Source organism: Castanea sativa, chromosome 12, assembly GCF_040712315.1.
Source record: "Castanea sativa cultivar Marrone di Chiusa Pesio chromosome 12, ASM4071231v1".
NCBI classification, from domain to species: Eukaryota; Viridiplantae; Streptophyta; class Magnoliopsida; order Fagales; family Fagaceae; genus Castanea; species Castanea sativa.
The window spans coordinates 14,790,291-14,816,214 of record NC_134024.1 but is presented as its reverse complement, the minus strand read 5'-3'; the positions used below and the strand labels follow the sequence as shown (position 1 = coordinate 14,816,214).

Here is a 25,924-nt window from a genome sequence, read left to right as displayed (position 1 = left end):
TTTACTTTCACTATAATGGGATTTTTTTGGTTTGGTAAGAAAAACAAAATTTGTTGTTGTTTTTGTACTTCTCTTTTTAACTTTCTATGTTTTGCTAACCTATGTATTGTTCTATTATTTACATGAACATAAATACAGTCAACTATAGAGTAATATAGCTTATGTACGAAATATCAAACACCAACAATTTTTGTATATAGAAAAGGACAGGTTATTGAGAGAGAGAGAGAGAGAGAGAGAGAGAGAGAGAGAGAATATATTTGCTTTTATTGGTGCAAGAAGCTAAGAGAAAGAGAAAGAGAGAGATGGGGAGGGGGAGAGTGGTATTGGAGAGAATAGAGAACAAGATCAACAGGCAAGTTACCTTCTCAAAGCGCAGGAATGGTTTGCTCAAGAAAGCCTACGAGCTCTCTGTGCTATGTGATGCTGAAGTTGCCCTCATCATCTTCTCCAGCCATGGCAAGCTCTTCGAGTTTGGCAGCACTGAGTAATGTCTCTCTCTCTCTATCTCTCTCTAATCAGTATGCTAATAATCTATTTGATGAGACGTTGCCTGACAACACTTTACAGTCTTAACTATGCTGATTTCTCTTCTGTGTACTATTTTGGTAAATTTCACAGACTAGTAATTATTAACTTCGCTTAAGTACATTTGTTATTACTAAATTGTGAAAGAAATCTAGGCAAAAGAAGGCAATAAGGAATAAGAAAGCGAGAGAGCAAGGGTTTTGTTTACTTTTTTGCTTTGATCTTCGGCTTCTTTTTGCTGAAAAGTTATTAACTTTATCTTATTCTCGTGGATTTTGAAACTGGTTTTGGGGTATTGACTTGGAAAAAAAAAGAGAGGATAAAGGGGTTTTGGGGTAGTGATGGTAATAGATAGCCAATAGTTTAATGCCATTCGGTTGTCTTTCCCATATATCTATATCTCCCTTCTTTGTGCAGATTGAAGTATAGTACTAGTTCATGTCAAATCGAAATGACAGGTTATTGATTGTCTAGGTTTTTTTTTTTTTTTTTTTTTTTTTTTGGGTTTTAATATCTAGGGTTTCTCTTTTATCTTTGTGTGCTTTGCCAATATATCTGAGCTTGAAAGAGAGAAATGTTTGAGTTCCAGAAGGAGGGAGAGGAAAAAGAAACACCCTTCTCTTCTTTGTACTAGAAACTGTGTGTTTATGCTAGCTATGGACATGTATGCATGGCTTCTGATTTTCACTACGAATTCATTCATGGCGGTTTTGCTAAATTAAGTACGCAATATATAGTTTCTAACTTTCCATGTCATTTTATTTCATTCTATTTTAGTTCTGGTTCTTCTTTTACTTTATTTGTTTTGGTTTGTGTGTCTGTGTGTGCCTTTTGCCCTTATGATAATGAAAACAAAACAAATTATTTGAGAATATCTTCTTTGTTTTGAGTATATGCATTTGTTTAAGCTCTAGGAATGATTTGGAGCTGATTCTTTCCCGTTGAGAGAATGGCAGATGAACTGCTTTTCAAGCAAGTTCATGTATAGATATTGGACGCACATATTGTGACAAATTTTAAACAAAAAAACAATATCCTTCCCCTGTATCAGTATTTCATGCTACATGAAATTTAGATGTTGTAATATGAGTTATTAATTATGAACTAAAACATAATGTGAATTATATTTTTTGTTAAATAAAAATTAGTTAACATATATAGGGCACTATTTTGATGTGGTAGTCTTATCATCAGTAATTTATATTCCACCTGAACTGCACACAGCTGCTAAATGACCTACGCACAGTGTGACTCTTGTAGATTTCTTGGTTGGATATTGTCTTGATTTTGTATGGTGTTTTAGAATGATGTTATGTACATAACAAAAAGGTACAACAATTTCGTAACATTTCCAAATTAGTATGCCACAAAATTTTAAACTGAAGATTGTGGGGGGCTATGTGTGAGTTTGCATGTTAAATTTGGGACTGTTGTAAAATTGTTATGGCTTTTTGTTGTGTCTTAATTATAATGCCAATATATTTAACTCTTGTGGTTGCAATACTCAATAATTAATTCGCTCAAAACATGGAGAACATTGAACAAGGATTAGGAATGATTACACTGATAAATTCAAAGGTCTATTACAATTTATAGCATATGAGAGCTTATTACTAGAACTACATCGTACAGGAAAAATGCTTCATTCACTTTCTTTTGACCTTTCATTGTCAAACAGAAGTGGCTATTAATGAGATTATTACTTATGACACTTCTACTCTCTCTCTCTCTCTCTCCCCATTGTCAGCTAAAGCTTCGTTCTCTCTCAATGATAGTAGAAACATGTGCTAAAAATAAGGAATTTTAAAATATATATTTGGTTTTGGTGGTTGTGTCATATGTAGAGGACAGTTGCCAAAAAAATTTGGCTTTGGCACTATTAATGTTGGGCTCTTTTTGGTGTTTGAGGTGGTAAAATAGCTAAAAAAACTATTTTACCACCATCAATACTGAATACTGATGCTCTTAGTAAGGGTTAGTTTTGACAAAACAAAAAATAGACACTAAAAAACATATTCCAATTACATATATAGATTTCCTTTTTACTACGTTTACCAATGCTTTAGGATACACTAGAAGGTTGCATTACCCAAAATGGCAATGCAAGATAGATTTTGTACTATCCAATTAATTTTGCTACTTGAAGCTTTCACATTTTCAGCATCCCATTATTGGGAGGATGAAGGAAGACTCGTGCCCTTATCTTTGTAATAAAACACTTATGGTGCCTTTTCAAATGTGTCTTTCCATTATGAAGAATCCCCAAAGACTCTAAAAAAATTTAGTGTCATAATACCTCTAAGTTAGGACAGTGGCAACACTACATGCAAACCAAGATGGTCACAAGACCACCCTGACTTGAAAAAAATGTATATATACACTTACCAGAAAAATATTATATACTAAATTAACTTATTGTGACTTCCCTAATAAAAATTTGGAACACCCTGACTTGAGAATTACAAAAATTTGAGTTCAACAAAAATAAGAGTAGTACTACTACATTCACAACATTTTTACAATAATTTCATAACAAATTTAATGTGGTAAGCTGTTATTGATTCTAATTTGGACCAAATACTAATATTATTTTTTTACCCACCAATAATAGTTTTTTGCATAAAATTAATTGTAAAAATGTTGTGGACGTAATATTACTTCAAAATTAATTCTGCCCCCAAACAAGATTCTTAATCCTTTTTTCAAAGCTTAAATAACAACAATAAATATTAGCCCAAACAAAAGCAGTACAAGACCAAACAACAAGAAGTGAAAAAATTATTTAACAAAAAACCTATTATAAAACAAAAGATTAAAATTTGTAGCTCGTTCAACCTATTAAATAGAAATAATTTCTAATTTCATTTTTCCTTAAAAATGATACTAAGAAAAATACTGTGGTAATTTAAATTTCTTAAAGACCACCCTAAATAAAATTCCTAAAGCCACCACTAAGTTGGGAAACCTTTTAGTTTAAATTTTACGAGAACGAGGTGGCTTAAACACACACTTATATGACATGAGAGCTAATACCCTTTATCAAAGCAAAAAATGCCAGGATTAGTTAACTCTACATTCTAAATGGAAAAACAAAAAGTTATAACTATCTCTCTAAGTTTCCAACATACTTCATTTCATTTATTATATATACAATTCATCAAACAAGTTAGTCTTAATGATCCATCATCACTTGTCTCTATATTGCTCTCTAGAATGCCAAGACATATATAGGTCAAGAGTCTTGTAGCTCAATTGATATTTTTAGTTTTTTCAATAAAGATGTTTAATGCTCAAATCTTCCATTGCTATAATTATCAAATTATTAAAGAAAAAAAAAGTCATGACATAGCATTATAGGCAAATTAGAATAAAACTCACGAAGCATTGAATCCAAAAACTATCACATATGTGTAAATGACATTATATTTTAAGAAAAATAAAAATCAATGACTAATTAAAACTCCTAACTATACCAAATTTAAGAAAAATAAAAATCATGGACTAATTAGAACTCCTAACTATACCAAATTTCACCATACTCCAAGCTCTCACATATTATCGTTTAGGAGTAGTGGTGGTGCACAATTGTTTATGCTCAATTAGCAACACCATTCCTAATGAAGATCTTAAACTACTTCCATAATTTAGCTAATTTTTCACATTTTGATAGCCATACAATTAGTCCTACTTTTGTAATTCCACAAAGAAGTGAACAAGAAATATGATAACATTTAGCAACAAACTTAATTGTAGGTTAAGGTTACAACTCCACTTCACTTAATATCTTTTTATTGGATATGAATTTTGACAAATCCATCATTGGATTACATTTTCTTCTTATACCCTCCATATTTGTAAAATTTCTAGATGCTTAAAGATCAATAATTATGTCATCAATCAAATATTTAATTTCAAGTTTTTGTAGTCTAAAATTATACATAAAAAATAAGTTTATGAATCAAATTGTAAATAACATCCGATTGTCATATAATTTGACACGTGTTAATAACATAAAAAACATACAATTCAACGATTAGGTTTTCAAAATATGTAGTCATATTAAATTTTTAAGTAGGAGTTATAGTCTTAAACTATAACTAAATTTGTAGTCAAATTTTATCCTTAAAAAAATCAAACTATAAATAAGTTAATCTATAATCTAACAGCTTAATCTTTAGTCTAATAGCGATATTACATATAAATTTGTAAGTTAGCAATTAATTAATTAATTATATATACACACACATACGCACCACACTTACTCTCATTGAGAAAATATCTTTTGTAATAATGTTACCAAGTAACTCATGTAACCCAAAAAAAAAAAAAAACTACCACCCTTCTTTGCATCTTATATATATAATATACTAACCCAATTGTTGAATACTCTGTGGGAAGCTAGTGGGACCAACTATGCCAAAAAGTATATAATTTGATCGCATGTCATTCATTCGTTGGGTTATTCCATGAATGATTTTTTTTTTAAATTTTTTGAGAATGCCATGAATGACTTGATATAACTGTTGCATACTTTTATTCCTTCTACACTGCATGTGGTTTTACTTGCCATTCAAGGATTGAAAGTTATTACTTATTACAACGTTATACCATGGCTTTTGCTCCAGGCTTGAATGTTTATATACATGAGCCATTTATAACAAGCATCAAAGTGTTTCAACATTGTCGTTCGGTACATATCTAAAAAAAAAATGCCATTCGGGTCTTCATATCAAGGTCAAGATGGTACATAAGGTCTTTGAATGTATAATTGTTCTCTTTGTACTAATTCGCATTTGCACAACCTCATTACGATTGCCCTCTTACTCAAATTACGGAATTTTCAACAACCAAGATAAATTTTAATGTCAAATTTTATTTATAAGAGTGGCTAAAGACATACTTGGATAATCTAAGGGATGTTGGTGCAATTAAGGAGACTTGGTAGTAGAATAAGAAGGTTCAAGCAGCAATTAGATTAAGGAGTTAGAGCTATTGAAACCTAAATAGATGTAGAGACAATACTGCTTATGATAATTGTGAAGTGGCAAAGAGCAAAGCAAAAACAATTGTGCAAGAGGCTAAATTTAAGGCTTATGGTTAATTATATAGCAAGTTGGGGATGACTGATGGAGAAAAGAATATTTATAAACTTGTTAAGATAAGGGAAATAAAACAAGAGACTTGAATTGTGTCAAGTGCATTAAAGATGAAGATTAAAGAGAATTAGTAGAAGAATAATAGATTAAAGAAAGATGGAAAAGTTATTTTGATAAAATTTTTAATGGAAATGATATAAAAAATATTGGAGTGAATTTAGTAATCCAATTGAGGATAGAAAATGTAGGTTTATTTGAAGAATTTGGGTGACCAACGTATAGAACACATTGAGGACTTAGGTCATGTGGTTGTATGTTGGTTGACAAACCTTTTAATAAGATCTTAAGGGTTAATAAAATTCCTAATGAGTGGAAGAGAAGTATTCTAACACCTATTTACAAGAACAAGTGAGTTATTCGAAACTATACAAATTACTATGAAATTAAACTTATGAGTCACACTATGGAACTTTTGGGATAGAGCGACTGAACATAGATTAAGACATGAAACAAAAATATTAGAGAATCAATTTAGTTTATGCCAAGGCAATCTACCATGAAAATATTTTTCTTACTTAGACACCTAATGGAAAAATAAAGAGAGGCTGGTAAAGATTTTATATGGTTTTAATCGATCTAGAGAAAACATATGACCAGGTCTCTAGAAAGGTTATGTGGTAGGTTTTGGAAAGAAAGAAGTTCTTACAAAATATATTGAATTGATTAAGGATGTGTAAAACATAACAATAATTAATGTGACAACAAGTAGATGCATCATAAGTGAGTTTTCTAATACTATATGTTCACATTAAGGATGAACAATAAGTGCATATCTCTTTACACTTGTGATTGGTGTATGCACTTGTCATATGATAGAGATTTAGTGGATGAAGGTAGACATGAAGTTAATGTCAACTGGCGAGATGCTTAAGAATTTAAATGCATTCAATTAAGTAGGCCTAAACAAAGAATATAGAATGTAAATTTATTAAAGGTATAAATAGAGATAATGGGGCTGTAAGATTTGATGGTTAAAAAATGTCTAAGAGCGAAAGTTTTAAATATCTTGGATCAATAATTCATAAAGATGAAAATATTGAAGATGATGTTTATTATAGGATAAGAGTATGATGGCTGAAGTGGAGAAGTGTATCAAAAGTATTGTGTAATCTTACAATACTTATTAGGATTGCTATAAGACCAACTGTGTTCTATGATATTGAATGTTGGGGTCTTAAAATGTGTGCAATTAGAATGAGAATGATATTTGGATAGTTGAAAATAAACAAAAAAAACATTGTTCAAAATATAGAAATTCACTTAAAGATGAGAGTGCCCCTTATTGATGAAAAGGTGCTAGTGAGTGGCTTGAGATGGTTTAGTTATGTTTAAAGAAGAGCAATTAATGCACAAGTGAAAAAGAATGAGTTGATTCAAGTTGAAGGATAAAAGCAGTAGAAAACGATATGTGAATTAAGGAAATAACAAGTATGACTTTCATACAAAATAAAATAACAGAAGAGAATATATGTGATTGGCCTTGATTAATTTGTTGAGAATCTATAATTGACCCTAAAAGTTTAATGTTAAGGTTTGGATGTTGTTGTGTATTGTATGTGTTGCTCATGAAGCACACTTAATAACCTCTAAATTATAGCTAGTTAGAATTTCTCTGTAGCTAGGATCAGACTGCCTTCATGAGTGCTTGTTGAGGCTTGTGACCTTGTCCCTGTAGGTGCAATGTCAACAATTAAGATGCAGAAACAATCACCCAGTCAAATAGAAGAGTTTTTCATATGTAGAGCATCAAACCAAAAATTATAAAAGAGCAAAATTTTGAAAAGCAGTTAGTAAACCTCAGTTCCTTATCATGATGTGACCTCATATTCCTTACATCAGAGGTAAGGGAAGTCGGCGAGATAATAATGTTAAGTTCAACATTAAGATATGGAGGGTAGCTAAGAGTTGAGTGAATGAACAAGTTTTATGTGGTACCATGTGAGGAACTTTGTAAAACCAAAAACCAATTGCTTCAGATTTTTCACAAAAACAAAAGAACATGTTGTTCTCTGGGGAAAGTGAATCTAGTTGCCTTATTCAACTTCATTTTCAAAGGAACCACTCAAAGTTCCACACAAAAAAAAAAAAAAAAAAAGAGCTGCAGCCTCTTTTTTAACTTATGATTTATCAAGATTCCCATGTTTAAAGACAAAAATCATACTAACTAAAGGAAAAGATGCCCCAAAATAAGCTTAATCGTTTAGGAAATTTGTGAGATTTATCAATCACTAATCTTCCTCATGTATAGGCTCCTACATTTCTCTCATGTGTAAGCTTATCCAAGTTAAGATGCTATGATCTAAATATAGGGTATTGCAGTCTAGGACAACATAAATTGCATAATTTTCTAAAAGCATAATTTAGTTTTCAATGAACAAATTTCACAATCATCATGAGAGATTTTATGGGAATCGTTTCAGAAGATTAATAGGCCGCCTGATAAAATCTCATAATTTTGTGTTAGTTATGGAACTTAAAAAACATCAAATAGGTGAAATTGTTAATCTGACTAGTTAATCGTTGTCAAGCAATTTTCGTAAAGATCTAAATGATTACTTTTGACCTTCTTCATTGTTTGTGGGAATCTATATGATGAGGGTCATTTCAGTTTTAAAAAATCTAGTATATTGTGAATCATACTAATATTTAGATAGCAATTGGTAATTTTTGAATATTTTGGCGCTCCCTTGAAAAAAAAGTTGAAAAATCGTTGAATTGGTTTGAATATTTTTAACAACAACAATTAAGTATTAGTGTTGAATTTTTCCTGTTTTCCTTTACTTTTTTTTTTTTTGGCGTTCCCTCCAACTTGGATCAAGTTACTTTTTCTCATTAGTTCATTAATCGTTCTTATTTGTACATGACCAAACAATCTTAAAGCAACTCTCCTTAACCTTTTCATTGATAAGGGCTATCCTCATCTTTAACCAAATTTTCTCATTTCGAATCCTATATTTCTATGTATTTTAGCTTTTCATCTTAACATTCTTATTTCAGTTATTCTCATATTGTAAATATGTTGCCTCTTAATAATCGAACATTTAATACCATAAAGTATAGCTAGTCTTACAGCAATTTTATAAAATTTTCTCTTTTAACATAATAGATATTCTATAAACGCACAATATTCTTGATAAGTTTCTCCACTTTATCAATCATGTTCTAATCTTATGATTCACAATTGACATTCTCTTCAATCTCTTAATTTTTATAAATTATTTATCCGAGATATCAAAAGCCTCATTGTTTAATATCTTTTAACAATCAAATTTGTACTTTGTTTTAGTCCTACTTAATTGAAGGCTTTAGGTTCTAAAGTTTCTCGCAAACATTCAAACTTAACATTAACTTAATGTCTAGTTTCATTCACAAACACTATATTGACTGCAAAAATTATACACCAAGGGATTTCTTTTTGAATCAATTTAGTGAGCTCATCTATCATTTGTGCAACTGATCCTAGATAGAAATCTATGGTAATAGGAAACTCATTTGTGATGCCTCCACTATTTTCCACACTAGTTACAAGTCTATCATACATATCCTTAATTAACTCAATAAGCTTTAGAGAAATATTTTCTTTTCTAAAACCCATCACTTAGCCTCTCTACGGACTCTTATCATATGCTTCCTAGGTCAATAAAAAATCATATAAAAATCTTTGTAGGCTTCCCAATATTGTTCTATTAGGCTTTTAAGTAAGAAAATAACTTTTATGGTAGATAGTTTTGGCAAAAAACCAAATTAATTTTCTGATATTATTGTTTTGTGTCATAACCTATGTTAACACTTAAGAATAATTTATTGAAAATATTTGTTAAGCAACATACATCCACGTCATCAAAGCACTTTTAGATTTCAATAATTTCATCTGGTCCCACAGCTTTTCTGATTTTTATCATCCTTAATACGTCCTTTACCTCGGTCGTACAAATTCTACCCAAAAAAAAAACCCTATGATTTCTATCCTCAATTGGGTTACTCAATTTACTCGAATCTTTTTTATCGCTTCCAATAAAGAGTATCAAACTAACTTTTCCATCTCTCTTTATTATGCTATTCTTTTACTAACAATTTTTTTCCCTTCATTTTTAATGCCCTAGACACCAATAAAGTCTCTTGCTTTCATTTTTCTCATCTTAACATGTTTATAAATATTATTTTGTCGTTCCATCCTTCCCAACTTGGTATATAATTAATTATAAACTTTACATTTAGCCTCTTGAGCCACCTTTTTACTTCCCTCTTTGCCACTTTGTAATTTTCATAAGCAACATTGTTTGTACATCTAGGTGTGCTACTCTCTCTCCTCTCTCTCTCTCTCATATATTATTGCTGCTTGAACCTTCTTATTCTAGCACTATGTCTCCTTAATCAGTCGCCCACATCATTTAGGCTTTTAAAGAAACTTACAGTGATGTATATCCAAAAAAGCCTAATTCTTGGATACACGATATAGACTTTAAACCTCTTTAACTCACACTCATTTTTCAACATAGGATTAACCCACTGTTTTTTGTAATACACACACACACAGAGGGGAAAAGGTTTTTAAATAAACTTACAACGATGTATATTCAAAAGATACCAACTTTTGAATACACAGTACAAATTTTAAACCTTTTTAACTCACACTCATTTTTCAATGTAGGATTAACTCACTATATTTTCTTTTAAGAATACTAAATATTTGTAACACCAAACAAAGAGAGAGGAGAATAGTATTTCATGTTTCATTATTTACTCCATATGACCTCTTTGAACTCTTTCAAAGCCTCCACTATCTTTTCCAACATGACTATTCAGTTTTCCTCCAACATATATAGCCCCAAGGCTTTGAATATCCCAAAAAGAAAACTGTTAAATGTCGGTGAATACAGCAAAGCAAATGAGGAGTTTTTTGAGAAACAAGCAAATGATGAGTCAAATTGTTTATTAATCATACTCTTATGTACAGAATATATTGTGATATAATTTATTTTTTGAAAAATAGTTTCAACCTATAAAGTCCGCTTTTGATAATTTCTTATTATCATTAAACCAAGAAACCAATTGATTTTTGGTGTAAGTGGGGAGAATACAATTCCTCTGTACCACTTTTTATGTTTCACTTTATGTTCCACCAATCACAACTCATCATGTATTTGTTTGAATTTCTTTATAGAATAGCCCAAATTTAAAATGAAAAAAAAAAAATTAAATACATGCAAGTTGTGATTTGTGGAACATAAAGTAAAATACAAAAAATGGTACAGAGAATTTGTATTTAAGTAGGGTTTGAACCCTAAATCTTTCATTCAACAACGAGAGAAGTTCAATTTGAGAGATATGAAAATCAACACATTGGGCCAATCTTTTTGTTTCACAATCTGTTTACTGCTTACAAGATTATCAGTCTAATCAGTATCAATTCTTTACTTCTTGAAGCTGTAATATAAGTATTTGACTCATTTTTCTTTGTTTTCAGCGTGGAAAAAATCCTTGAACGTTACCGCCAATGTTGTTACTCACAAGCCAACAATGTGGCTGAGGAGGGAACGCAGGTTTTGTTTGAAAAATCTCTATCTGAATTCCAATCTAGACGTGTTGAATGCTATTTCCATTTTGAAGAGTATCTTCATGAATCCCACATGCATGTGTTTCTAGCATGTTTATGTTGTTATTTGACAAAATGCAAAATGCAAAAAAAAAAAAAAAAAAAAAAAAAAAAAACCCCATGAATTTTGTGTCGTTTTCAAACAAACTGCTATTGTTTCAATTTATGATCCGTTTGGGCTGAGGGGAAAGAGATGAGGAGTAGAGTAAAGTAAAGCATAATTGGCTCAAAATTAGCTTATTTTCAGCTAACTCTACTCTACTCTCCTTTCTACCCCCTCAATCTAAACGGGCCCTTTAGGTTTTTCAATCTTGAGGTTTGCTCATTCTATCACACTTTCACTTTAAACCCCACACTTCTTCCGTTCACAATAACTTTTAATTTGTCTTAGTAGAGAGACTTGTGGTGCTGCAAATCAGTGTGAAGTTTGTTATTTATGAATAGAAATTCTCTATTTGTTTTTTGTGTATTACTTTATGTTCTACTAAGTATAGTATATGCATTGTGTGTGTTTTGTTTTAGAGAAGATATTTTTTAATTTTATTTGAAAATTTGATTATTTATAAAGAAAGTAAAAAAAAAAAAAAAATACATGACAAATTGTGATTTGTGGAGTATAAAATGGAACAAAAAAAAAAAAAACAAGCAATTTATATTCATTATTTGCTCTCTTTTTGTGCCGCAATTAGTGCAAAAGAGATCATTTTGTAAGGTGCTGCAGTTTGGAATTTGTCTTTGCTAGATAGTATCCTTTCTCTCTTGTTATGTAGCTTGGTTATTCACTTATTTCTTTGCAATGTGCGGAAAAAAAAATTAAAAAGTTTTTTAAAAATTTTGAGTTAGAGAGAAATCTCTTTGAAAGCACTGCAAAAATGTGAGGTAGAGATTTTTTTTTTTCTTTTTTCTTTTTTTTTGTATGTGCAAATCCTTTTGGGGCTCCCAAGGAACCACACAAGGGGAGGTGGAATAAGTCAAATTGATAGATAGTTTGGATTAGGGTATTGGTTTAAGGGTTTATGGTTGAGGGTTTGGGGCTTAAGGGTTTAGGGTTTTTGGATCTTGGGAGGTGTTAGTGTGTTGTATGTGGCTTTTGAAGGTATAAAATTAGTTCCCCATTTTTCTCCACTTTTAAAATTTTAAACTGAGTTTACGTTGGGGGAACTATGCAACACTAATCTTAGTATTAGTGAGGGTGAGCTATTTGGGTGAATTTGGGATTTGGGTTGTGTGAGAATGCCTCCACCATATTTGGATCTCCAAATTCATTAATGAAAGTTTCTCTTCATTGCCCATGGATTTAGGCTAATATTTAACCTTTATGTGTTTGTGTATATTTTTCTTCATTCCTGTTATTTGTTTTAAAGATTTTTCTAAAACCTATAGTTGCGGGAAATTTTGACCCCCAATAAAATGAATCAATTAATCAAGTTGATTAATTAATCATATTACGCAAAAGGTCCAATTCAATTTATATTGGGCATAACCATGTCATAAAAACTAAGTGCAATGGAAAACAAATTTTTGATACAATGATATTGTTATAAATGGAAAAAATTTGACAGGAAAAACCCCAATAGGTGGTTAAAGGTCACCATTAATTTAAAGAATTTACTATGAAAAAAATGGAAGTTACAAGAACAAGAAATATACCTAAATCCAAAGTTGCTACGTATAATAGAACTTACCAACGCTATCCAAGTAGAACTCCATCCTAGTTGGACTCATCTAATTTGTGAATCTCTTTGGTGCACACTCATCCAATTCGTGTCTAACACACCATAGCAAAAGCTTAATTGTACTAGGTTACCTTTACAGTAGCTTCACTTGGAACATCTCAGAAGTCCTCAATACATTGCCGGATGATGCTTGATACAAAACTCTTGGCACACAAATGTCCCAAAAAAATATCTTTCTTCTCTTTCTGAACTCACAAGTTCAATAGATGAAGGTTAGGATCTTCTTTCTTAATACCTTAAGGTATCTGCCTCTACAACCCTTTTTTTAAAAGTTGTGCTTAATGAGCCTTTATATAGCCTTTTTAATTAGGGTTACAAAAACCGGTTTTTGTATAGCCTTTTTAATTAGTGGAACCACTTGTTCAATCGATTTTAAAACAGGTTTTCTCTCTTAATACCTTAAGGTATCTGCCTCTACAACTTTTTTTTTAAAGTTGTGCTTAATGAGCCTTTATATAGCCTTTTCAATTAGGGTTACAAAAACCACTTGTTCAACCAATTTTAAAACAGCATGCAAAACAAAGAAATTTGGATCCGCAAATCTTGATAGGTTGACTAATGTCGAGGCAGCAGTCGCTTAAGTAAATTTCAATTGGTCCTACTAGCTCTCTATAGACTCCCATGCCCCATCCATGAGAAATTTTTTTTTGGTCATTTTCAATATCATTACATAAATAAATGTGCACTTGGCCATTTTAAAATTTCTTGTTAATGACTTCAAAGGAGAGAGAGAGAGGAATCATTTCTCTTGTTGGAGAGAACACCTTACAAAAACTTTAATTGAGGTCTTAATATAACATATATAGTTTTAATCTAAAATTTTAAGATTATGAATTTGGGTCCAATTTTGTTAGAATAATTTCTTAACTCTTTACTTTTTCTCTATATGAACCTTCCACGCACACATGTATATCCACGATTTTAAGAACCGGACCATACCGGCTAGTTTAAACAGAAACCGAACATCAATTCGGTCCAGTAAAAATCTCTAACCGGTCAAAACCAAGAACCGGAACCAAAACCGATTCTTTAACTATACCGGTTTTTAAAACCATGTGTATCCAACAATTTCCTTGTCATGTGTGGGTCAAGCTTTAAGACATCTCTCTTTCTTGACTGCAAATAAGTATTACCAGTTCCCCTTAGGCTCACGTACATTGTCAATGGGAACCAAAGATCATTTGTAAATGCTTTGTCGGCTTGCGTTGTGCAAAACTTTGATAAGATTGCCACCTTATGGCATACCACCATTTACTCTAATACCACATGGAGAATAACACCTTAGGAGGATTTCAGTTGAAGTCAGAATATAACATATAAGAATATCACTTAATTTACAAGTTTAAATTTACAAATTTAAGACTAAATATGTTATATTAATTTATCTATTTTTACATTCTTCCTTCATGAAGGATTTTCACTCAAACTTTGTATTCCTAACGTCTCTATGTGTTTTTTTTTTTTTTTTTGGGAACTACTTGTATATTGGTTGATAAAGTATGATATTGTTAGATAATGAAATGCATTGGCAATGAGACCTATATTTTATTCTCACTCAAGGATGTCTCCAAACCAAACCGCTGTCAAATATTGTCTCGATTCTAATTAGATTTAGTTTGAGTTTTCTTGGCTTGGAAGGAAATATTTTTCCTTAGTGTGGAAGTAAGAGATTCTTACTGATATGAAAGGAAAAATGTTTTCTTGTTTAAGGAGTAATTGAGTATTCATTGTCTATTAAGAAATAGAATTGAAACCTTATAAATAAATATTGTTGCAAAAGTTTTGGTGGCTTTTGCCTAAAGGTCCTCCCACATGTGGAGATGAGAAGCCTCTTAGAAGAACAAGGAGTGGGTTTCTTGGAAAACTAATTGGGTAGATTTTTGGGGTTAAAAGCTACCTGGGGCTGTGGTTATGTGTTGAAAGTTTGTTTTATAAGTGAGTTTTTGAGTATTGAGGCTTTAGAGTTGTAAGTTTGTGGATGAGAGAAGTTTTCTTTTATGTTAATGAGACTTGAGTACTGTTTGTGTGAGTTGTTAGTGTTGTGAGGTTTGATTAAATGTGGTTGTAATCCATATTGTTGATGATAGATTTTAGTTGGCATAGCCCATGACATTTGAATGGAGTTGGCCAACCACGTTAAATATTGTTGTCTTACATGAATGCTTTACCCTTTTTTTTTGTGAACGCACTTCTACCAGCCTCAAATCACAACAGTTGATGGTAGAGCTTTCACTTTTACACAACAGCCAAATTCCATTTCAGCCCTTCTCCCCAGGGCGGCAGACAAATCAAATTCATTCTTTTCTTATCTGTTGGTATTTTTCAGAAACTCTGCAAAATTAACATGTCTTCTCACATCACAACCCTTACCAAGCTCAAAGCACAGATACATTTATGTGTCTAGCTATAATATAATTCCAAATTTCAATGATTTATTATTTTTGAGAGCTATGGAAGTAAGCTAATATCACTGACCCCTGCATGATGCAGATTAGTAATGATTAGTTCTACTAGAAGTCACTTCTTTTCTTAATGTTCTTGTTTCTCTTTTTGTTGTTCAACTTAGACCTTATACCAAGAAGTCTCAAGGTTACGCGCCAATTATGAATCTCTTCAGCGCTCACAAAGGTTAATTCATTCATACCCGAACTTCTATCCATTACTCACTTGTTCACCATATGAGGAATGCAATTGAGATGTAGCTTTTTTGAGCGTGTGCATATATTATATACACATTCAATCTCCAGAACACACAAATGAATATAAGCTTTGTATATGTGTTAATAAGGCATATGCTTGGAGAAGATCTTGAATCACTTAATCTGAAAGAGTTGCAACATCTTGAGAAACAGCTCGATAGAACTCTCTCACAAGCAAGACAGCGGAAGGTATGTAACAGGATGATATTGGAGTATCCATCTCACACTTTCACATGCACAATTGCACACATCACTAGCTATTGGCTATATTGGAATCTTACACACATGAACTCCCTTGTTAATTCAAAACTCATTAGGTATGTGTATAACTTACCAATAAAAAAATTGATATGATTCTCTTTGATGCATTTACAACTCGTTTGAGAGACAAGAATATATAGGCAAGAAAGGAATGAAAAATTAAAGAATTTGGGAGTTTAATAGGAACGAATATATTTTAACCACTTTAAAATTGAGAGAAATCAAAGGAAATAGAATATGGTTTAATGGAATTTTAAAGGCCCCTATTCTTGTTATAGAATATAATAGTAATTTTCTTTTTTTAATAAAAAGATTCATTTCAATTTAATTCCCAGAAAAAATTACTTTTCATTCCATTCAATTCCTTATAAACAAGAGAGAACAAGAAAGAGATATAAATATTTAGTTCAATTCAATTCCTTTATAAACTTATGAAAATAATGCTATTTTCTTTCCCATCATATCCTCATTAGAGAAACAGAATATCTCAAAAGTGAAACAGACTTTCTAAGATCATCATGCTCAATCATCAACTGTTAGATTACTATAAGCTAAAACATAGATACTGTGGACCATGATTTGTAATACCATAGATTAACTTGGTTTTGTAATACTATGAGTTATCTTGTTTTTTTTATATATATTAGTATTGTATTCATATTTAGGACATTGTAACAAACAATGGTCTTAGGGTTATTATATTAAAGATATTGTATTCTATATATACCTTTATGTAGATACATTGTAACAAGCAAAACTCAAGACTAAAAATTAATATTGTTGTTTAGGACACATTAATTCACTGCATGCATTCTTTTTGCTATCATCTTCTCCTTTTATTTCATTTTTAATATCATATATATTTTTAACAGAAACAAATAAAAGTTGCCCAAAGTCAATTTTAATATACCTAGCTACTGTATATAATCATAACATTTCAACTGAAATGTAATTTTAATTTTTTTTTTTTTTTTTTTGAGAAGGATGTAATTTTAAATCTGATTGAATATATAGAAGTCATATATAAGTGACAGATTGATACCATTGCAAGAGTCAACGCAGTCTTTTACACAAGGAATTCCACAGGGGAAAGTGATTTGATTTGCCTTAAAGAATAACCATTGTATATATGCAGAATGATAAGAAGCTTATAAAGCAGTGTTTCTGATAGTTACAGACCTGGCAGGCTGGCACTAAAGTAGTGAATCTCGTTGTCCTGTATGTATAATATGGATTTTGTTAATGTGTATTTTAAGGGTATATAATAATTTTTATTTTTGAAAAAAATTATCTTAAAAGTTGAAAAAATATTGACAAATTTTTTAATTATTGAAAAAATATTTTTAAAAATAAGTAGCTTAATGTGTGCTTTTAGGACACACATTAACCAGACCCATATAATATACCATACACCAAACAACTGATATATTAATTGTATCTTGTTTTTTTCTCTCTCTCTCTTCATTGATTTGCGTGGATATTAATGTTGTTGTAATTAAAAATGCATTTTCTTCTTTAAATGCAGACGGAGATGATGTTAGAACGATTAGAAGGACTACGCAAAAAGGTAAGGCATTCAAAACCAAGATCACATTGCTTTGCTTTTATGCATTGTTAGTATGGAAGGTCATAGTGTTGATCGTTCAGATTAAATATCATTTATCCCCCCAAAACTTAAGCTAATATAAAATGGTATATTTAATCATGTTGATTACTGTTCTGAACATAAAATTTGTGTGCTTTGTGAAAATCAGATTTGGTTTGGTTGCACTAATCACATTTTGGGTAAATTTTGACAAATAATTTGGGACATGATAAAGACCTGTATGCTGTCTGTTTTTTCATAACTATACTTTGATATGTGAATGTGTGTAACCAATTTTTTTGTAGGATTTTTTGTGTTAATATGTCATTCTCAATGCTTTTTGCATACATTGGCAGGAGCAAGATCTAGGAGAAATAAACAAACAGCTCAAATCTAAGGTTGTACCTTGAGTTCCTGGCGGTGTCAATATGTGCATAATGATTTGAATGTTCTGGTAATAAGCCTTTTATTTGTGTACTTATTTGCGTACTCCAATAACAATTTTTCAGCTTGAGGAACATGGTCAACGTACTGAAGCTATTCAAGAGCCAGGAAATCCTAGCACAGTAGCACGTGATAACCAGCTTAAGGTGCACACTCCACAAGACAATCACAAGGACACTGAACCCAACTTACAGATGGGGTACTGATCTCTCTCTCTCTCTCTCTCTCTCTCTCTCATATTTAATTGAAAGCATGGTTATTTCTTGGTTGGAGTAAACCACTTTCTGTACCACGACCTCAGTCCAAATTTTCCCGAAACAACTTCAATAAAGATCAGCATTTTGTAACAGTTTTGCTTTATAACCAAACCTATTTATAGAATTTGCAAGTCAGATACCTTTGATAGAGAGAGTTCATTGATGCAGGTACAACCAACCTCTTCCCCCAGAAGAAGCAATGGCAACAAGGAACTTAGCAGGTGGGAGTAGCCGTAACCAGGGATGGCTTCTTTGAAGGATTCCCACAAGCTTTTCCAACCTGAATTAGAGGATGCCTCGTGATGTCTCTCCAATTCAGCTGTGTGACTAATAATTAATTATGGAACCATGCATTTGAACTAGTAAATAATGAATAAACATGTACATATATCTATGAATATTTGTGATACAGTATGCAACATATGATTGTAAGTGTGCATTTGCTAATGATGATTTAAGAGCTTTACATTTATAATAAATATATATAAATAGTCGTATGTGAGAAGAGAGAGTTAACCTCTCTGTCTCCCTTTTGGTTAATTAGTTTATTACACCATTCTCAGTTTTCCATCTTGTTGTCCAACTTTGATGAATGAAAATTAAAGGGTCAACAAGAAGGAAAAAGTGAAAAAATAAAATCTAAAGATGAACTTTTTTGCATATGCACTTAAAAGCTTTTCAACTGGAGAGTTTTTCCCTTTCTTTGTGAACACAAAAAGGCAAACTAGTCTAATGATTCAGTTAAAATGCGAACTTTTATTCAAAGTAAAATGTTGGCAATCAAACTCTCTTGATAACTTTTTCATGTCAAACTTGCTTTAAGAAACACCAAACGTTGCAATGATGTATTAGTTTGACTAGTTTCCCACCTGCAGTCTGCAGATGCTGCGTATTGTAGTTTCAGATTCAAACCTTGTTAAAAAACAAAGACTATTTTATAAAGCTGCAAAATCCGTGACAGCATGGGATTGGGCAAGGCTTATATGAGTAGACTATAAGCTTTCAGGATTAGGTTTTTTTTTTTTTTTTTTTCCCAAAAAAAATCTTTCTCTTTTGGTTTGGTACGTCAAGTCAGAATTATATAGGGTCTTTTCAAAATCTTATTCCTTTTGCTTGGTACGTGAAGTCAGAAACAGTTTCTGCTGAGAGCTTTATAGGATTAGCTTATATTTGCTGTGTAAATTTACGTTAAAGATACATGGTAAATATTATACATATATTCACACACAAAAAAAGAAAGATATATATTATATATTTTTTGCAAATATTGTTATTTTGTGTATATTTACTATATAAATTTATGTTGCAAGTACAAATATAAATATAAAATTTTCCAAGTTTTTCAAAACAAAATCAGGTTAGCCAGCGGTAGTTCCTGTCATCCTGTGGCTATGAACATAGACGGTTTAAAAAATAAAGAAAGGTTGTACTCGTACCGTCTATTTCACCGGATGCTTTTGAACGTTTCAATTGGGACTATCGCTCACAACATTTTTATTTAAATTTTCGAATTTCAATAATTTAATCACGTTTTTTTTTTTGGGTATATCTCATAATCCAACCTTTTTGGAACCATCTCATTCATCAGCATCTTGCAACTTTCTCACCTGTCTTTGCCAAAATTTTATAAACATGTTATCTAAATTATCTGTCTATAGCATGGACTGCAGTAATTTCGATGGTATCTTGGATGTTTTTGGAATGAGATTAAATTCAACAAGGATGTGGTATAAAATCTTATGTTTACACCATCCAATAATATTGTGTCATGTCAGATTTTTTAAAATAATTGCACATGAAATATTAAACCGTAATACACACAATTATTATCTATTTCAATAGAATAAAACCTAAACTAAACTTCCTCCAGAACCAATACACCTTAGGAAGTTGCTGGGAATATCAATCAAAGCTTCTGATCTAGGCTTTTTGATCTAAACTCAAAGCCCAAAAGGTCAGAGGTCATGGCTCATGTATTTTTTTGATTTACAAACACCACTTTTACTTGTACTGGAGAGTAGAACTCTTGCCAACGCCAAGTCCAATCACTATTTCAATAGATTGTTTTCATATTTTCAAGATAAGTTACTGTCATATTCTATAAAATAATGAATGGACTTGGAGTCGGCAGGAGTTCTGCTCTCAGTACAAGTAAAAGTGGTGTTTGTAAATCAAAAAACTACACGAGCCAAGACCTCTGACCCTTTGAGCTTTGAGTTTTAGATTAGAAAGCCTAGATTAGAAGCTTTGATTGATTCCCAGCAGCTCCTCAAGGTGTAGTGGTTCTAGAGGAAGTTTAGTTTAGGGTTTTAATTTATTAAAATAGATAATAATTGTGTGTATTATGGTTTAATATTTCATGTGCAATTATTTTTAAAAATCTGATGTGGCACAATATTATTGGATAGCATAAACATAGGCTTTTACACCACGTCTTTATTAAATTTAATCTCTTTTAGAATATAATATCTAATGTGAAGTTACCATTTAATATGACGTAAGCTATTATTAGTGAATATGACATATATACGGTCATATGTGAAATTATTATTGTCAATCCAAAATGACCAAAAAAAAAAAAAATTCGATTCTCAAAAAAATAAAAAAAACAAAATGACAAAAAAAAACAAAAAGAAAGGAAAAACATGTGATATCTTAACGACGTGTGGAACCTACAATTGAATATAATACAAATACTATTTTATTTGATCATATCACATTTTAATGTCAAAAATTAAATTATATGCTATATAATAAAAGTTAGAGTTAGAAGCTGTAGTTGCACTACAAAAAACGGGGTCTATAGCCGCGTTTTTGAAACGCGACTATAGATCCCGAAAACGTGGCTATATCCTATAGCCGCGTTTTCTAGAGTTGCATTTGTAAACGCGGCCTAAGCGGCGCAACAACAAACCCGCGGGGTCTGTAGCCGCGTTTTTAAAAACGTGGCTACAGACCAGACCTGAAGCCGCGTTTTCCAAAAACGCGGCTACAGACCCGCTTGAGCCGCGGTTATTAACGCGGCTATAGCCCTTTGTCAGTTCCTTTGCCAATCTTGCATAGAAACTATAGCCGCGTTTTTAAAACGCGGCTATAGCTTCTCTTTTTTGGCTGTTTTTTCCTGCCCTCTTTTTTGGCTGTTTTTTCCCTGTTATCAGAACTAAATAATTTTTCCCTGCTATCACAAGTTTCCAACACAACACAACCATCCAAAATAAACAAGTTCCAACACAATGCAACCAGTCAGACTATATTCCATGTCTCCAGCTAAAGTTTGTAGGCCACAAACATTTCAATTATTTTCATAGGCCTTAGCAAGGATCTAGGAAGAGTACCCAAAACAATAAAGATAAACTTTCCTTCAAAAGCTTAGAATTCCAAAGTAAAATAGAACAATAATATATAATTAAAAAATTGGTGAAAGTAATGATAAGACAAGGGTTACATTAACCCAAACATGACAATCAGTAATAGTGAATGGTAAATCTTTACACGCCTCATGAAGCGGACAATCAGTAAGAGCGATGCTTAGGGACAATTCCTTTAGTGTTGTACCTTATCTTCCCCAATTAAATTTAAGCATGTGACTACATTGGCCAGTGCAATACAAATGTGTTATCTATCTCAAGGACAATTAAATTTAACAATGTGGCTCATGGATTAATACAACCACTTCCAGAATCTTGTTCATCATGTCACAAAGCCAATTTAACAGTCCAAGAAAAAGAATTCTTTTTCTATTATTTTTTATAAGTAAAAACAAATTATTAAATACAGTCTCCATCTTGCAAAACAGGGCATGAAGCAGCCAAATAGGTATAGAGAAAGCTCAAAAAGGGGCAACGTTGGTATTGCACAATTTGTGGTTGATTAAAAAGCTTTTACTTTCTTTTAGAAAATAAAAAATAAAAACAACGTAATACATGAAGCCCTTCTTTAACCTAGGCACTTTGTATCTTCATTAGCACTCTGCCCTCACGGTGACTCCTAGCCTCTTCTGCCTATTTTCCAACCCAAAAACCTGTCCACATGAAGCCCAATCACGAACTTCAATCAACGCAACAATCATAAGAAAAATATACTATACGGAATCACAAATTTTCAAGAGCTACTGCTTAATTTTCATGCACAATTAGGAAGAAGTATTACATCATCTTTTCGGCATCATACCTCGAGTTTTCAAAGAAGTTGAGGATTGAGTTCTAAAAAGGGTGATGGCTGAATATGACTTGCAGTGGGCAGCAAATCCCGAGATTGCCTACATTTGAGGGGCTGAGATCATCCTTAATTGACAATAATGGTGATGTTGGTAGTACTGATAATAAAGGAAAAAGGGTTATAGATGTTACCAAGCTTGGAGCTCAAGAACGCCATCACTTCATAGAGAAGCTCATTAAGCACATTGAGCATGACAACCTTCACTTGTTGAGAAAAATAAAAAACAGGATAGACAAGTAATCCTTTTACTCAATTTTTTTTTCTTGTAAAAATCGTGTCTAAGTATATACAAGCAACATATGTATGTAGAATCAATTTCAATGGAATTGATGTCATAGCAACTAAGTCATACATAGAGAAGCAAAAACTTGCATGCTAGAATTGAATTCACAGACCATGTTGTTGTTCATTGCTCTTGCTATCTTTTTCATTGCTCAACGAGTTAGTGTTTTTTCCATGCATGTACTAATGAACAGTTCATTTGTCTGAATTGTTTTTGAAGTTTACCCAAAGATGAATTGTTTTTGCAGTGTTGGTGTAAAATTGCCCACTGTGGAGGTGAGATACAAAAATTTGCGTGTGGAGGCTGAATGTGAGGTGGTTCACAGCAAGCCCCTTCCAACACTATGGAATTCTCTTAGAAGCGTACTCTCTGTAAGTATTTTCATATTTGGAGAGTAATTCAGAGTTAGATTTATGGATTTTTAGCTTTGACATAGAAGTTTTAAAAAACAAAAAATAAAGATAAAAGGCATCATGGGGTATAAATATGCAAATACACATGCATGTTTGTGTGTCTCAGTATGACCATTTTAGAGCAAAGAAAATGGGATTAATTTTTGTCATTTGTTATATTTTCATACTGCTATGTGATTTTCATAATTTTAGCATTCCATTTTCTTGATTTTAGGTGATTTTAAGGTTTTCCTTATCAAATTAGAGTCTTGTCTATTTTGAAATATTTTTACTTAAAAATAAAGTTTTTGGGGGCCTTTAAATAGGCTTAAAATTTGCTTTCAATAATTTAATTAAAAAAATATGGCTCTTTATTTCTGATGGATACTAGAGTTTTTTCTTGAGACTACTAGAAGTTCCTTATAGATTTAATGGTTTACATCTAACTAGAACGATATCTAACACCTTTACACTTGTCATTCTGCATCATAACCAAGAAAACCTGGGTTTTCTGAATCTTGCTGAATTGCAAAACCTACAATTTATGAATAGTTTAATTTTTTATTTTTTATTTTTTAATCTACAATAAAAAATATATTGCAGTTACAGCTTATTATATAACAGGTATGAATATTGGAAAATCAAGATTGTCTTCTTTCTAACTTAACAGGCATTCACTAAGCTGCCAAGTTCAAAGGCAAGTCAAACCAAGATAAGCATCATCAATGACATTAGTGGTATCATAAAGCCAGGAAGGTAAGCTATAGCCTATATACTGAAATAATTGAAATTGAGTTCCTCACGTTGTTGGTTTGTCTTTATATCTTCTTTAAATAGTATCTTTCTTGCAGGACATTTCTAAGTGGTATCATATATAGAAATTTTATTAAGTAAAGAACCTTTGTACAATTTAGATTGGGGTATTAAGGAAACTTTGAGGATTGGTAGTATATTGTTTACATATGTGAGGGACATGTAATTGACTTGTCATTCTTTGTTCACCAGAGGTTCTTATTTAGAGCAAAATTTTCACTTGGGAAAGAGATTATACTGTGATTTCTTATCACTTGGTGCTATCCCATTTTTATGAAATTTTCATTGATACACTACCTCTATACATAAATTTACAATGCTTTGGATGGGGGGGATATTGTCCCTTCGCTTTGAAATACTTTCTAGAATCTGTAATACATTTTCATACTATACTCTTAGAAGGTTTTTTTTTTTTTTTTTAATAGTCTGTCTAAGGGCACATTAAAAGTTCACTTGAATTTTACAGCATTCCCAAATTATACTAGAACTCTACAATTTCACTACAATTTTTGTTGCGTCCCTAGCTTCAATGATTTTTGTTTTTTTTTTTTTTGTAACAATAGAGATAACTGAAAAATGTGCTTTAATGAGGCTAGAGATGTGTTCACATGGCCTTACCTTTCTTGCAGGATATCTCTACTGCTTGGTCCCCCAGGTTGTGGGAAGACCACCCTTTTAAAGGCTCTATCAGGGAATCTAAACCAATCTCTCAAGGTTTCTCACTCACAATAATTACAATGCAAATTGCAGAATGATCACTACAGAAAATATCAAGAAAAGCTCAAAGCATTACCTATGTAGATCCTATCATTTTAAATTCATAATGTTAAAATAGAAAGAATTAAATAAAACATGTAAAAAGAGAAAGTAGAAATAAGAGAACCAATTAACATAGTTCGGCTTGATGGCATATGTCTATGGCAGAAAGACAAGTAGTCACATCTTTGCTATATTGAACTATATGTTACAATATTTAATGTAGGGTATATATAAAAGTAGATTAGGCTTAGTATAGTAAGCCTAAACCACAATAGTCCAATGCATTACAAAACCACAAAGCCTATGGTGTTATACATCATGGCTTATGTATTTATGGTAATCTATTTTAACATCCCCATCAAAATCAAGTGTAAACTTGAAGACAACTTGAATTTGGAATATACGCTCATGAAGGAAACCATGTCCATGAAGACCAAAGGACAACTATTATGTTCAGAGGATGGCTACACCAGTGGCCTGGAGTTGCCAACATGTTCAAGTTAGCGAAGGTGTAAGCCATTGGCTTGGTTGGAAGAACTTTCTAAAAAATTGAAGAATTTGAATTATATGGGCAAAAAAAAAGGTTACCTAGCTTCAATGATCTTGACGTTGGTTTTCATCCTCTATTCCACTAAGCCATATACACAACCCTTTTTCTCAAGTTGCTAAAGAAGCATTTAAAGACAAAATTGGGGTTTCTAATCTGTAAAAGTTGTTTGTTTTCATGTCAAACATTTGAATTAGTGATTTTTTCTAGTTTTTTATTAGACACCCAAATAAATATAAAACCAAAAATAAACCTTTAGTATACAAACAATAAGAATTGGAGAGACAAACATTACTACAGAAATGAAACCAAAGAGACAAAGACACACACTTAAACAACAATAATATAATATTTATATAATTCTAGAACTCCATCTACGCTTCTCACGATTTGGCATACCATCAGATTAAATACATTATAATCACAATCCAAGCAAGAAGAACATATATGTTGTGTTTAGATTCTTTTCCGTGTTCATAATCATAACATTAAAAAAGTTAAAAAAATTTCGCTTCAATTGATTAATGAATAACTGAAATCAACATAAACTCTTTTTGGTTTTGGGTAAAAAAAGAAAAAAAGAGTCGTTGAAGGATAGAAGGGAAGCAACCTTGGAGACGCATTCCAACTCGGCGAACTTGAAAGCGAGG

General features: G+C 31.7%; 2 protein-coding genes across 2 annotated transcripts; both read left to right on the top strand.

Annotated features, from left to right (window-relative positions):
• Positions 1-212: 212 nt before the first annotated feature.
• LOC142621087 (agamous-like MADS-box protein MADS3) lies at positions 213-18,739 on the top strand. The gene is made up of 8 exons (XM_075794401.1): positions 213-487; positions 11,152-11,227; positions 15,583-15,644; positions 15,805-15,904; positions 17,502-17,543; positions 17,918-17,959; positions 18,071-18,204; positions 18,431-18,739. The coding sequence occupies exons 1-8, from the start codon at positions 306-308 to the stop codon at positions 18,516-18,518; spliced, it is 726 nt and encodes a 241-aa protein (XP_075650516.1). The 5' UTR covers positions 213-305; the 3' UTR covers positions 18,519-18,739.
• Positions 18,740-22,486: 3,747 nt separating this feature from the next.
• Positions 22,487-25,231, top strand: LOC142620233 (pleiotropic drug resistance protein 3-like). The gene is made up of 5 exons (XM_075793632.1): positions 22,487-22,716; positions 23,011-23,134; positions 23,826-23,911; positions 24,598-24,682; positions 25,097-25,231. Exons 1-5 carry the CDS (start codon positions 22,487-22,489, stop codon positions 25,229-25,231), a joined length of 660 nt encoding a protein of 219 aa, XP_075649747.1.
• Positions 25,232-25,924: the final 693 nt, after the last annotated feature.